Below are 13338 nucleotides of genomic sequence, written 5' to 3' on the forward strand. Positions count from 1 at the left end.
AGAGAGAGAGAGAGAGGGGCCTTGTAGGCCGAGTAGAGAGGCTGAGTGCCTATTTTTGAAGTGAGCACATCAGCCAAGATCAACCTACAGGGTAGCAAGCCCGACTTCATATCTTTGAAGTGTAGAAAGGGGAGCACATCGCTTGCAGAGCAGCGAAGCAATCTCACGAGACAGAAAGAGGGGGTTACGTAGAGGTGGAGGGGTCGAGCATGTGGAAATGCAGTGTGTCAAATGTTGCTAATTAAAGAAATTTATCCCATAAAACAAGATTGAAAGTTATAGTAGAAAACTTGTTGGAAAACCTTAATGAAACCTTTGAACGACTTCGAGAATTCACGCTCACGGGCACTCAAAAAAATGTTATGGGTGCATGTTTATTGACGGGGCTGTGAGTAAAAGAAAAAAGTTTCGTCTTTGCATCTACGTTAGCCTGCTTTTAATCTCAGCTCTTGCAAAGCTTTCTTCATGGCCGGTAGTGGAATTTCTGCGGAATTCCTCATTGAAAGTTTTTCCTGCACAAATTCTTGATGTTCGGGTGCGAGAGACTCGTCGCGCAGTTTGTGTGTTGAATCTCAGCTCTTGCAAAGCTTTCTTCATGGCCGGTAGTGGAATTTCTGCGGAATTCCTCATTGAAAGTTTTTCCTGCACTTCTTGATGTTCTGGTCCGAGAGACTCGTCGCGCTGTTTTGAGTCGGAGGTTGTAGGTCCAGGAATTAAAAAGGGAAAAGTTACGAGAAGAGGCACCCGACGCCCCGACAGGGGTGAAACAGGAAAGCAGTCAGCAAGAAACCCTAACAGAAGCAAAGTTAAAGGAAGCAGTCATTAAGAAACCCTAACAGAAGCAGGAATCTGCAGATCGAAGCGTTTGGAAAAGCAAAGGAATCACCAGGATAAAGCAGTTGGAAAATTACCAGGAGAAAGCAAACATTATAAGCTGAGGCAAACAGTTGGAAGAACCCCGACAGAAACAGTCCTGATAGAGATAGGCATATGCGAGCCCTGGAAGGCATAGATCTGACTGAAAACGAAAACTCGCAGCGCTGTTCTGACTCTTAACTGAGCCTGGGAGAGACGGAACTTTGTTGATGGACCATGAAGCTGAGCCTGCTGCAGAGAAGAACGACCAGAAAGCTTTCAAGAAGCAGGATATTGAAGATAACATGCTGCACTGTGGGGAGGCAGGGGAACATTCTGTCAACGAGCCGGCAGATGTGAAAATCACTGTCTCTACAGATACATGTAGTGAGGCAGAAACCCTAACCGAACGGCCAGTGTCAAGTGTGGATGACCTTAGTATTGAAGGAGAGAAAGATGATCACCAGCATGCTCTCTCTGACTGTGAAGAAAACACACAGCTTTCTGATTGTCTGGCAAGCTTTGAAGATAACACAGAACAAGAAGAGAGTAGCGCTAGTCAAGTAGCTGATGAATCAGGCAAGCAGGATAATCATAATTCTGACGATTCTTTGGGCAATGCACACATGGTAGAGAGCCATAACCCTGTCATGGAGATGGTGCCAGAACGTTTTGTGGAAGCCAGAGACGAAGTTCTGCCTGTGGATGGTTATACGGGTTCTGATGTTGCAGGTTGTAAAGACATGGTTTCTGATGGTGTGACCTGTGAAGAAGCAGAGTCAGGTTTTGGAAATGAAGATTTTATAACTGCTGGTTCATATTCTGTGGCTATATCTGAAGAACCAAATGCTATTGAAACTGAGCACAATAAGGATTCTTTTCCTTCACAGCATGAAAACGACAGCTCAATTTCACAAGGATTATCTCCCGTGCTGGGGACTGATGATGAGGTCCAGAAAGATGAGACAATAGGATCCAAAACTCACGTGGAAGCTGACAAAGGATCTTGCCTGAAGGTAGCTATTGATACTAATCAGGCTACAAATGGTACAGAGGCAAATTCTAGTACTGAAAGCAAGATCGACAGTTCCATTTCCATCAGTTTGCTGAAAACACCACAGGAAGCAAAAATTGTTGAACCTCCTGGAGATCTTAGTGAGCTTGTGACAAGGCAACAGATCTGTGATTCAGATCTTAAAAATGCCCCTGAACAGGAGAGTGTTACTCAAAAAAAGGTAGCTTTGAACAAGCTGCAAGATACATCAATAGAAATGAAATCAGTTGTGTTAGATAGTGTGGAGGTCTTTGAGGTTGGGCTTTTCGAGGAAGAATGTACAACTGTTGTTGATGAGGACTGCCTTTTGGCAGCAGAACTAACCTTTGCAGTAGATGCAGCCAACATCTGCAGCTCACCTTGCCCTTCTTCGGAAGCTACTGGATCTCCAGTCCAACAAGCTTGTACAGAAACTAAAAACCATGGGATTGATTTCAAGACTGAAGTTGATCTGCTTGCACAAACAGAAATAAATGAGGCAACAAGCAGCGAAGGGCAGCTGCAGCATGGGTACAGTACCAACAAGGATGGAGGCAGTAGTATGGATAGCACAGCTGGAAGTGGATGGAATCTACAGGGAACTGATGGCCAGATTGCTACTGAGGATGCAAACAGTAGTGGCGGTGAGGACTCTGCCAGCAGCCCTTCCTGTATTCAACCTTCTTCTCAGCAACGCAAGAAAATCAATATACATCACCAGTTTGTACGAGAAATTGTGAGTGTGTGAAAAGTAAGATTAGGCAGTTCAAATTGCAACTTTCATGGGCTTGTAGTACATTAGTTCTCATGAACATTTAAGTTGGACATGCCTTCTAAACCAGGACTAGCATGCTAGAGGAAAGCCAAAACATGTAGTATGCTGTGCAGGATGGAGTAGATTGCATGAAGCTTTTGAAGTAAATGCTTATAAAGTCAAGGTTATCACGTTCTTGTTTTTTTCCCAAAATCTACTGGCATCTTTGAGAGGCAACGACTAGTAGAGTTGTGATTAGCATTAATTTCTTTGTGTGGAACCCAATCTTCCATGCCCGGACCAAGCACATAGAGATACAATATCACTTTGTTCGTGAGAAGATTTATCTCATTTTTTTAGTAATACACATAGTTTTTTACTAATAAACCTTGTACATAGTCAACTCTTCATCTTATGTGAGCATTTACTCATTTTTGAGGAAATTTTCTTTATTTTTTCTATTTTTACAATGGGTCTTAGTTGGTGACAAGTCTGTTTTAAGCTAACATACTTCTTCAACCGTCGGCCAAATTCTTATGTCCTCTTATTGGTATAAGGCTAGCCTCTTCACCATGATCTGTGGGATAAAGAGGTATTAGGTTTTCCATGGGGTATTCCTGTTGATATCCAGATTACACACGATAGTGCACCAAATCAACCAAAGGGCATAGAAACTCTTAAAGTTGCAAAACTGTAATCTTTTTTAATTTGTATCAAAGGAGATGTTTGAAAGGGTTTTAAGTTCTGAAATGCTTTTACATTGTCTTTAATGATCTCAGGTAAAAATTCAGCATGATAGAGAACAGTATGACAGAGAGCAAGTCGAAAGGCAGATCCAAGCTCAACAAGCTGGAGGTTTGGCTCAGTTGGGTGGAAAAGGTTCAGATAATAAGGCAAGTCTTTATACTCGAATATGACAAATTTTTATTTAAAAAAAGTGTTCTTCACTTAGCCTGTTATTCTTATGCTGAGTAAATAAATTATTTTATATGCTACTTGTAAGTTGCACGTTGATGAGGTGGGTGGGATACATGCAGGAGGGAGTTCATGATTTGAAGCTTTGTGAGTGGACTCTCATGAAGTTAAGATTGCAGTTTTTAGTGTGTGTTAATTCTGGAAGAACCTGAACTTCCCATTGGTATATGCTTATATATCATGGACTATAATATGGATAGGAGCCAGTATACTTTGTTTATGTTTTTAGGAGTACAAAGAAAGATCTGGCTGATCTTTTGAAGGGACTTTTACTATTTGGTCCGAAGCTATCTAAGGTACCAACTTCTAAGTGGTCAATATACCACATCTCATGCTTTTTGGAGGCCTCACAAGAATCAACTGAACAACTTCAACTTGCTTACCAGCATTGTCTCAGGAATCTGAGTATAGACCTTCATGCATAGTATCTTTGTCATCCTCTCTTATCTTTTTTAGGAAGTTTTACTATTGGGCCTGAAGCTATTTAATGTACTGACTTCTTAGTGGACAATATGCCACATCTCACTTTAGAGGCCTTAGAAGAATCAACTGAACAAGTACATCAAGGCTCTTGTGGAAAAACCCAGCAATATGTCAATGCTGTCTAGGTGCATATCATGGAGTGGTAAGTGGCCCTTTGTGAGCCCTTGTCTGGGACAAGTCAGCCAGGGATCCACTGTAGAGGGTCATGGTCAGGTGTGCATGTCCCACACGTGATGTCCGCACGTCTTGTGTAGCCCTCGGGAGTGATGTAGAGGTGGACCGGGCTTTGCTCAGGCTGCCAGTCTTATGGCAGCCCATGGCTCACCAAAGGGCCAGGCTGCCAACCCAAGAGCTACAAGAGTCCATGGGTACAGGGGCTAGCCATAGGCCAGCCCTATGGAACCCTGTCCGCCATCAAGAGGGCTGTCTGCCAGCAGCAAGAGCAGCTTATAGCACAAACCGATCAGCATATGGGAGTGCCTATATAAGGGATATTCAGTCTTTTGCATCAATCATCCCATATATTCTGCAAGAGCCATGGTTCAAGTGCATAGACAGCCAAGAGGAGCCAAGGGCAAGGTGGAAGTTGAAGATCAAGGGTGATCTTCAGGCTCTCAGCCAAGTGAAGGTCTCCAAGTCAGTTCAGTCCTGGTCATTTACAGCCAGCAGTATGTCATTCTACTCATTCAATAAAGCAAATACACGATACGTGGTGGGGGCCCTTCATAGGGTATTTGGGACCCAACACATTGTATTGTCTCTCTTCTCTCTCTGCATTCTTTTCTCATTACATTGTGCTATACATCATTAAGAACAAAGGGCTGAAAGTATTTATCAAAGTATAATCCTCGTCTGTAAGCTTCCACATGCTACATATCCGCTCTTGATGTATACTCATACCTTCCTATGTCCTCTTGTAGTTCCATCCTCACCGTCACAGTAAGACCCGGCCCTTTCGTGGTCGTCCATCCCAGTACCTCTTTGGGTATGACCTCAAGCTGTAACTATCTCCTGTTTATGGAGTTTCAATAGAAAATGTAAAAGGGTCTATCTATTATATGCACACACCCCATAATTTTATGGGTTCAAGTTCAATAAATGATATATACTCCATATTTTAATGGGGTACATACTTATAATAAGGGGTAAATAGTGGAAATTAAAAAATAGTGGTATCAATACATGTATGTTTGCACACCCTGAGGAGAATGTGAGCTAGGCTTGCTAACTTGTTTTTTTAGCAATACGTTGTACATTAAATTCATTTTCATGACAAAGGTATTGTAAGACTTAGTTATGCTATAACTAGTAAGTATTCTCATAATACAAGCTCTTGTGTCACATAATTCCTTACAGCTTCTATTTTTCTACTGTTCATGTGTGGCATGTGGAGCATGACATGACATACATGTATGGCTGGTGTAGCCTAACATGGTGTGTCTGTGTGGCATATGGAGCCTGACATGACAATATGGTGTCACAGTAGCAACGGAACGGGAACGGGAATGGAACGAAAGCACCACGAGGAGAACGGGAATGGAAAAAGGGGGGAATAGGAACGAGGGTGAACAAAAACAGGAAACGACCTAGATAATTCCTAGAAATGACAATAAATCTTAACATACAATGCTCATTGATATAATCAAATTAGTGCACCACACAATTTGCATAGCTAGATACTAACATTGAACAGATCTCACAAGTCAAAATAAATTAGCCCACATGTGACATCATACATGACATAAGTGACAAAAAGCACAAAATGTGGCCCACGGCCTAGATAAAAGAAACAAACCAAGTCCAGAGTTCAAGCCTCAAGGTGACATGCAAATAGTAAGATGTCATACATGGCTACTGCCAGTGATGCCATCAAGGAGACTATCATCTATGTCATCCAAGAAAGCCATATCATCAAGACCAACATTTGCAGCATCCAAATCTTCAACCCCATCCGGACCAAGATTTGCAAGTTCATGATCCGAGGACTCCTTATCAAGCAATATAAACTTCTCTGGTTTGGGAGAAGCCATATCCCCAAGCAAGCACAAATTAGCACTTACAAAAATCAAGTCATTGACTTGTTTTATCCCAAATTTGTTCCTCTTCTTTGATGCAACATGGCCAAACACACTCCATAGTTGCTCAATCGGAGAGGAGCTTGCACCTTGAGACAAGATCCTTACTGCCAATGATTGAAGTGTGGTGTACGAGCCTCATAATCCTCCCACCATAAAGCAGCCCCTATCTTAAACCTATCTCTGTGTGTATCAGCCGATCCAAACCTTCCCAACTTGCTGCGATAAAATCCAAGTTGGTCTTTCACCAATCTTTGTTTATCTGCATCACGAACCTGCCTAGAAAGCAGTCTCCCAACCATCCATCACCTCATCATCGGCCTCTTGTCCACATCCTTGGAACTTGGGATCCAAGACATACGCAGCAGCATACATAGGAGAATGATAACTATTCCATCGTGCTTCACATAATTCTCGAACCTCTGCATATTTCTCATCAAACAAGTCCATTTCCCCTATTTTCTCAATCATTCGGTCAGCCCCCTCATAAACCTTGTCAATGCATGGCTCCCGTCCATCTGCAATCCGCATCAAGCGCATGATCGGCTTCATCATAGCATTGATAGTGTTGACTTCATCCCAAAATGTGAAGTCTTGTATGGTTCTTGCAACCTCTATGCCGGCTCTTGACCAAGAAAGAGCCCATCCCATCCACTCATTGCATACAACCAACTGCTTCAAAGGCAAGTGCACTTTGGATAACCTTTTCATCATGAGAAAGTTATAACCAAAGCGTGTCTCTGAGTACTTCAAGAGATCCTTTTTGGGTAATCTCTTGCGGAATTCATTCAAAATAAACTGATGGTTTTGAATGAAGTTTATTATCTCCTTGTCTTTTTGAATGTGTGAATCAACCCATGGCAAGCTGCCAACATCCTTCAATAAGTAGCTCCAACAATGAGCAAAGCATGAACTAAATGTGATATGCGGATACCTATCTTCAAGCTTAAAACCAGCTGCTCTATTTGTTTCCTCACCATCAGCTAAGAACTGAATAACATTCTCTGGTCCAACCTTCTCAATACCTTCGGCCCACTCTTCCACAAGCTGATCTGCAGTTTTTCCAGTCCCAGAAGCATCATGTGAGGAAAATGAATTGCATTCTTTCTCGAGAATAAGCAACCATGCCATGAATGGACCTTTTTCGAGTGTCACTCGAGCCATCTGCAATAAGTGATGCCCAACTTTCATGCACACACTCTAAAGCACATTCAATTACAACTTTCTCCTTTTGCAACAAGGTGGTGCGTAGTATCTCATACGAAGGAGGCTTGTATGTTGGGCCATACCGTGCGATCTCCTGGACCATTTCAATGAAATATGGAGACCTAGCAACATTGAATGCTACATGATCATGATAAAAGAACCTTGCAACAGCTGCATCTACTCTTTCTTTCTTGCAGGGATCCCAAGCTGCTCCCAAGGTTTGCTGCTTGCCAAAGCTTGCACCCATAGGCTGCAAATCTTGGGAAAATGCAAAGCTCCCAAGTCCTCCATACTACCGTCCATCTCCCAAGTGTACATCTTTCCCATGTCTACTGAAGTAAGATGCATCAATTGCCGGTTTCTTTCGTGCACATGCTTTCTCCTTGTAATATGCAGCGGAAGTCTTTGTATTGGAAGGATTGTGTCACACAAATGCTCACACCGTCTTCTGTATCCTAAGTTTCGTGAGTTTAGCAATCCACTTTAATACTTCAAACTTTAAAGAGATATGAGAGAGAGAGATGAGAACTGTACACCAGATTGGGTCCCAAACTACCCACTGAAGAGCCCCCTATCCCGTTAACGAGATAGTATTTGCTTTATAACTTCAGAGAGAATGACTATGGACTGTAGATAAGCCAAACGCAAGATCTCGGAGGATCGGAAGCCTGGCTGAACTGTACACAGCTGTAGAAACACCTCAATGAACTGATCTCGAGCCTATGCACTCTTCCCACGGGCATGAGGAAGGGCTGCACACCTGAGGTTGAGAAAGGACTGCAGTGGACTGTTCTAAGCTATGTAAATATGCTGAAAATGCTTATGAATGATATGTTATCTTCACCAGATGACTGTAGCATGTATGGATGATGCACAGAAGACGGGGTACTGCTGTAGAACTGATACTGGACTGAAAACGCAGGCTGGTCTGGATTGAACTGCAGCCGGCTCTGTTATGTGCAGAAACGCAAAGATTCTATGCTGTTTGGGCCTGTTAAGGTGCTGTCTGGCTACGCCTATGATCTGATTGGCTGCGCCTAGATCTGCAATGGACTATAGAGCTGCTGGGCTGCTGTGTAAGACTACTGAAGGGCTGCGTTGAATTGGAAAGCAAAAAACGCAAGCTTCAAGAGGGTTGAGAAGCTAACGCAGAAGCTCTAGAAGGGATTGGATTAGTCTAGGCTGAAGGCGGGGATGCTCCTAAGGCTGAGGATGAAGGCGCCTAGCTTCTGAAGACTGAATGGGAGAACTAAGCTCTATGCAAGCCTATTTATACTAACTAGGGACTGGTCAAGTTGGTTGGTCATAATTTAATAAACTTTATGTTTATAAATGACATTAAATGCTAAATAAATACCATAAAATATTGAAAAAATACCAGATAAATCCTAGTAAATTTTCTAAGGCTTCTGAGATGTTCTAAATGATGCACAGACATATGAATGCACATTATGCAAAATGTAGAGTGTTTTAGATTCAAACCCTAAGGCTACATGCATGAATGATTCTCTCCAAGTGGGTTAAGGGACTTGATTGACTCACTGACCCGCTAAGGCTGAGGAATGACCTATGTAGCTCGTGCTTGACTTATCCTGGATTGAGGATGTACAATGGGGTCACGGCGTACGACAAATGTCATCTTACTGGGTTCTAATAACGTACAAATGTTGCACTGCTGATGATGAGCCAGTTTGTCACCATGTATAGTCTCTTGGACTTTATGGAGAATTGGCTGACTTATGGTCGGCCAGTTGACTGGACATTAATTGCCTTTATGCGCTGTCCGCCTGGGTTTCTTCACTTGTTATGATGCGCCTGCCGCCCTGTCCTCTGGTTCAGCCGACCACCTCTGTGAGCAGCCGACAGCCTTCCTTTCTTCTAACGCAGCTGACAGGACATCCTCTTCATGCCCTCCAGGCCTTGCTCCAAGTCCACACTGTCCACTTCTGTATCTTGTGCTCCAATTCCTAGCTCTAATGGTCTTTTTCTGGCTGCCCCTTCTAGAATAGCCCTGAGAATGGACATGAGCATGTCATGCACATGACAACTTAACTCACAAAGCGTTTCTCTGTAGGCAAAGTGCTAGCTGAGAAGGTACAATAGGTCACTAGGCTGTGATTTGACGTCGTCATTCTCAGCCACACCTTTTACTTGAAGGCGCAAGTGTTCTACATGGAGTTTGAGAAGTAACCTGAACTTTTCATTTGTAGATCTCTAGATAGTGTAGTCACTATTCCCAAACACTAGGTGTGGGAGGGCTCCTGAATTATTAGTTGAAACTTGAAATGTAGTAAGCTCTAATGATCACATGATGATGAGGTCTTTTCTTCATTCAAGGGCTGTATGGCCTGGGATGCTTGTGCATGGCTAAATTGAGAAGTCTTCTATCTAGATTCATTTTTGCTGTAGCTCTTTGTTATTTTACTTCAGGAAGGGCTTGATCCTTCATATTTTTACTTCCTTTTGACATCACACATCAGCTTCTGTCAGGTAAATTTGTATTTCCAGGAACATAAAGCCAGCTTAGTAGAAAAAAGGCAGCTCAGAACTGACTCAGCCAAAAATTTCATACAAAGAGGACTGAATGACCATGGACCTGACAGACACATGGAGTCACAGCAGAAGCATGCCACAAGAAACAAGAAAGCTGTGCTGCCTCAAGCTAAGAATGGGTCTCCACAACTTAGAAATGCTCCCCATGAAAGCAATGAGCAAGGTAGGCCACCTTTTTCAACACAAGGGGAGGATTCATCCTCGGGAGCAAAAGAACATGGAAAAACCACAGGAGAAAAAGAACATGGAAAAACCAGTCGAGGCAAACAACAATGCTCTGTGTCCATCTATCGCCCCCCTGTTGCCCGAGATTTTCTTGCTGCAGGTTCGCATGAGCAAAACAACATGGGGGAATCAGATTTTTCCTATCACCAGTCTGCAACCTATGTGATGAATAGTTCACCTGATAGCTCCACAAGTTCAGTTTCAGAGCCTCACTTTCCTTTTGTTGGGTCACCTAATTTAGTAAAAGATGAGGGTACACTGAAAGTGGTAAGGAACACTTCTGGAGAGCGTTATGTACATTATGTGGAGTCTCAAGTTGAACAAACTACACCTGGCATGGGTATTAAGGTCACTTTTGACACACAGAAGAAACTGAGACACATTAAATTTTCAGGTGCATCGGACTTGACAAGAGGAAAGAAGCAAAATGAGCAGATGAGTTTGGCAACTTTCGATAGCAGTTCAGGCTTTGGATCGAGCAAAAGTCCAGGCATCAGCCCTCTGCTCAGCCATCCTTTTCAGGATCCCATGTCATTTTTTGGTACTTCACCAGCCGTCAGCAAAAGGCAGGCTGGTTTTGGTGAGACACTTTCAAAAGGCAATGACAAAGGTTTTTCGTCGCAAGCAGATAGAAGTAGCTGGTCACAAGCTTCTTTTCCTACAGAATCTTTTCAATCTCGAGGAAAACCTGACAAGGGGTTTGATAGCAGTGTTGAAGGAAAGGGCAGGTTTTTTGAGCAAGCAGATAACAATACAATTGTCCGCAAATCTACCTCATGGTTGCAAAAGAATCCTTCTACACCCGTACATTTTAGCAGTAATGCTGGGCACAGTGGCCAAAGCACTCGCATTGACAAATCAAGGCATGCTGAAGAACATGTTGGTGATGGTAGGATGCCAAGCTCATTGTTACACAGTTCTAGCACTTCAAGTCCAAGAAAGGCTGCTTCACTCCGCACTTCTTACAGGAGAGAGCAGTCTGTTGCCACTCCACTCGGCATTCCTTACATGAGAGGGCAGTCCACTGATGATCCTGACAACCTTTCAATGGACATGCAGGCTAGTTTCCAAATTGCACAGTTGGATGTTTCAAGATCACAATCTGATATAAAGGGGAAACAAAAGGTTGCTACTAGTGCTGAAGGGGGCAAAAAGAACAGGGAATCTCAAATTAGGAACAATATCAAAGAGTCTGGTTCACCTTTTCAGGCCATGATTAAAGACTTCAACAGGCCACAAGTCATGTTTGGTTCTCCTGCTCATCATGCATCAGGTAATTCTAAACCAGACTTTCAAGGATTAGATATGAGATGGAATGTTGTTGAAGATCACACAGGCAGTCAGGATAATTTCCAGGAAAGCTTGAAAAGGTCTCAATCTGATTCTACACGAAAGGGCTCAACACAAATTCCACAGTCTCAATTGAGTCCTTTGCCATTAAAGGGGAGTGCATTTTGCACTACACCCCTGCTGGAAAAGTGGGGGGATATTGTGGATGATTTTCCTGATACAGATGATTATTTGCAAATGAAGGTGGAAGGAGGTAGAGAGGGTGGTTTGGCCAGTCCACTCTACAGAGCTAACAGTCACAGTGGTGCTGGTTTTGTTGCCGCAGCAAGCTTCAAAGCTGAAAAGCCATTTTCTAAAGATATCAATTGGGATAAGGGGTCAAGAAATCATGGTCGTCAGGATAGTGATCGGCAGCGGAGAAATAAGGCTGCCTCTGAAGTGATGCAAGATCACTCTTCTAATGAGATCCCTGCAAGAAAGAGTGTATGGGAAAGATTAGGTCCACAGAACAACTATAAAGAATCCATTTTGGGACCTCCTCCCAGAGTTTTAGACAACAGGGGTGTACTCAAACCTTCTCCGGCCGCCGTTACGAGCAAAACACCCACTATGAGTACATTCGGAGGTTTTGATGTTGGTTTCCATGGCTCTCCACAGGGGTCACATGGAGCACACTCGTCGAGCATGCTACATGACAGTGGTGCTAATAATAATGATGAAGGGTTAGAAGTGGTGGTTCAGGCATATACAGACATGAAGCAAAAGCGCAGCAAGCGTGAGTTGTATGTGCCACGGCGAGGCTTATAGAAATGCCAGTTTGATTCCTATAATTGGTCTTTGTTCTATGTGGCTAAGCCAACCTGAGTTAGGATTGCAGATCATGTCAGTCCCTGGTCAAGTACTCTCAGCTGATCTTTACCTTCCCAGTTGAAACAGTTGATTTGTTTAATGATGATTCAATTTGTCACTTAGTAACACAGCTTTCTGTTGTGCAGTTTTGATGAAAGTACCAGAATTCATCTTCAATGTTGTTGGGTTGCCTAGACAGGAAAATGCAGACAGTTTTGTGCTGCCTTCTTGAAGCTTCATCTAAATCAGCTTCCTTTTGGTTGTGAAGCTGATTCTTAGCGCTCCTTGTCCTGTTTTTACTTCAGGTGCCAGGGTTTTTTGGCAAAGCCAATCTTAAAAGAAGGCTCTGGCTTACAAAACAGTAACTACACACTTTCCATGATCCATCATGCCTATGGTTGAAAGGGGATTTTGGCATGGTTGATATATCACGATCTTTATCTTGAAAATCATGATGAGTCAGTATGGTCGATGTATCATGATCTTCTATGTTGAAAATCATGGTGAGTCTGTATGGTCGATTGACCATGATCTTCAATCTTCAAAAGCATGGTAAGTAAGTTGCTCATGTTGAGAATGGCATGTGTGCATATGTAATACATAGCAATGTGATTGAGCAAACTGGGGCAATGATTGCTAACATTTTTCATCCAGAGGAAAGCTGTCTCTTGTAAAGTAGCCATTTTACAGCAGCAATATGCAATGTACATACTATGGGATGCCTGACATTGGGTCTGGTGGATGAAAGTGTACCCCGATTTGTTTTAATTGTGGAAAACGATGAATTTTACTTGAGGATCTGGTTTCTCTACAGCTCTCCTTATGGTCCTGCTTTGTATTATTTTTTCTTGGGTCTATACATCATGCCGTCTTTCCTTGATCTATGCATTGTGGTGATATGAGCAGTATATTCTGCAAGGGAAGAGACAAGGTTTCCGTGGCCTAGGCTTGAGGGAGACTCTCCAACACAATAACTTGCTTGGAGGAATTGTAGTCCTAATGAAGATTTGCAGGACATCAAAGATGTATGCATTGATCTT

At 42.9% G+C, this 13338-nt stretch overlaps 1 protein-coding gene across 6 annotated transcripts; it reads left to right on the forward strand.

Moving 5' to 3' along the window:
* Positions 1-334: 334 nt before the first annotated feature.
* Positions 335-13093, forward strand: LOC147604150 (uncharacterized). 6 transcript variants are annotated; one of them, XR_015265470.1, is made up of 4 exons: positions 341-2624; positions 3422-3535; positions 9872-12347; positions 12445-13093. XR_015265470.1 is itself a non-coding variant. In XM_086795627.1 (3 exons), exons 1-3 carry the CDS (start codon positions 1086-1088, stop codon positions 12254-12256), a joined length of 4038 nt encoding a protein of 1345 aa, XP_086651753.1. In that variant the 5' UTR covers positions 335-1085; the 3' UTR covers positions 12257-13093. The 6 variants fall into 6 exon arrangements, 2 of the variants coding, with proteins under 2 accessions (XP_086651753.1, XP_086651754.1); XR_015265469.1 differs by having other exon boundaries at positions 9872-12331; XR_015265471.1 differs by having other exon boundaries at positions 9890-12347.
* The last annotated feature ends 245 nt before the right edge of the window (positions 13094-13338 follow it).

Source organism: Cibotium barometz, chromosome 62, assembly GCF_041138505.1.
Source record: "Cibotium barometz isolate CiBa-2024 chromosome 62, ASM4113850v1, whole genome shotgun sequence".
Classification (NCBI taxonomy): domain Eukaryota; kingdom Viridiplantae; phylum Streptophyta; class Polypodiopsida; order Cyatheales; family Cibotiaceae; genus Cibotium; species Cibotium barometz.

Bases quoted from the DNA above. Each gene is read 5' to 3' on its own strand.
- LOC147604150 (XM_086795627.1), top strand. From the start codon at position 1,086: ATGGACCATGAAGCTGAGCCTGCTGCAGAGAAGAACGACCAGAAAGCT. The intron at 2,625-3,421 runs GTGAGTGTGTGA...TAATGATCTCAG, and splicing joins ACCAGTTTGTACGAGAAATT to GTAAAAATTCAGCATGATAG. The intron at 3,536-9,871 runs GCAAGTCTTTAT...AGCTTCTGTCAG, and splicing joins GAAAAGGTTCAGATAATAAG to GTAAATTTGTATTTCCAGGA.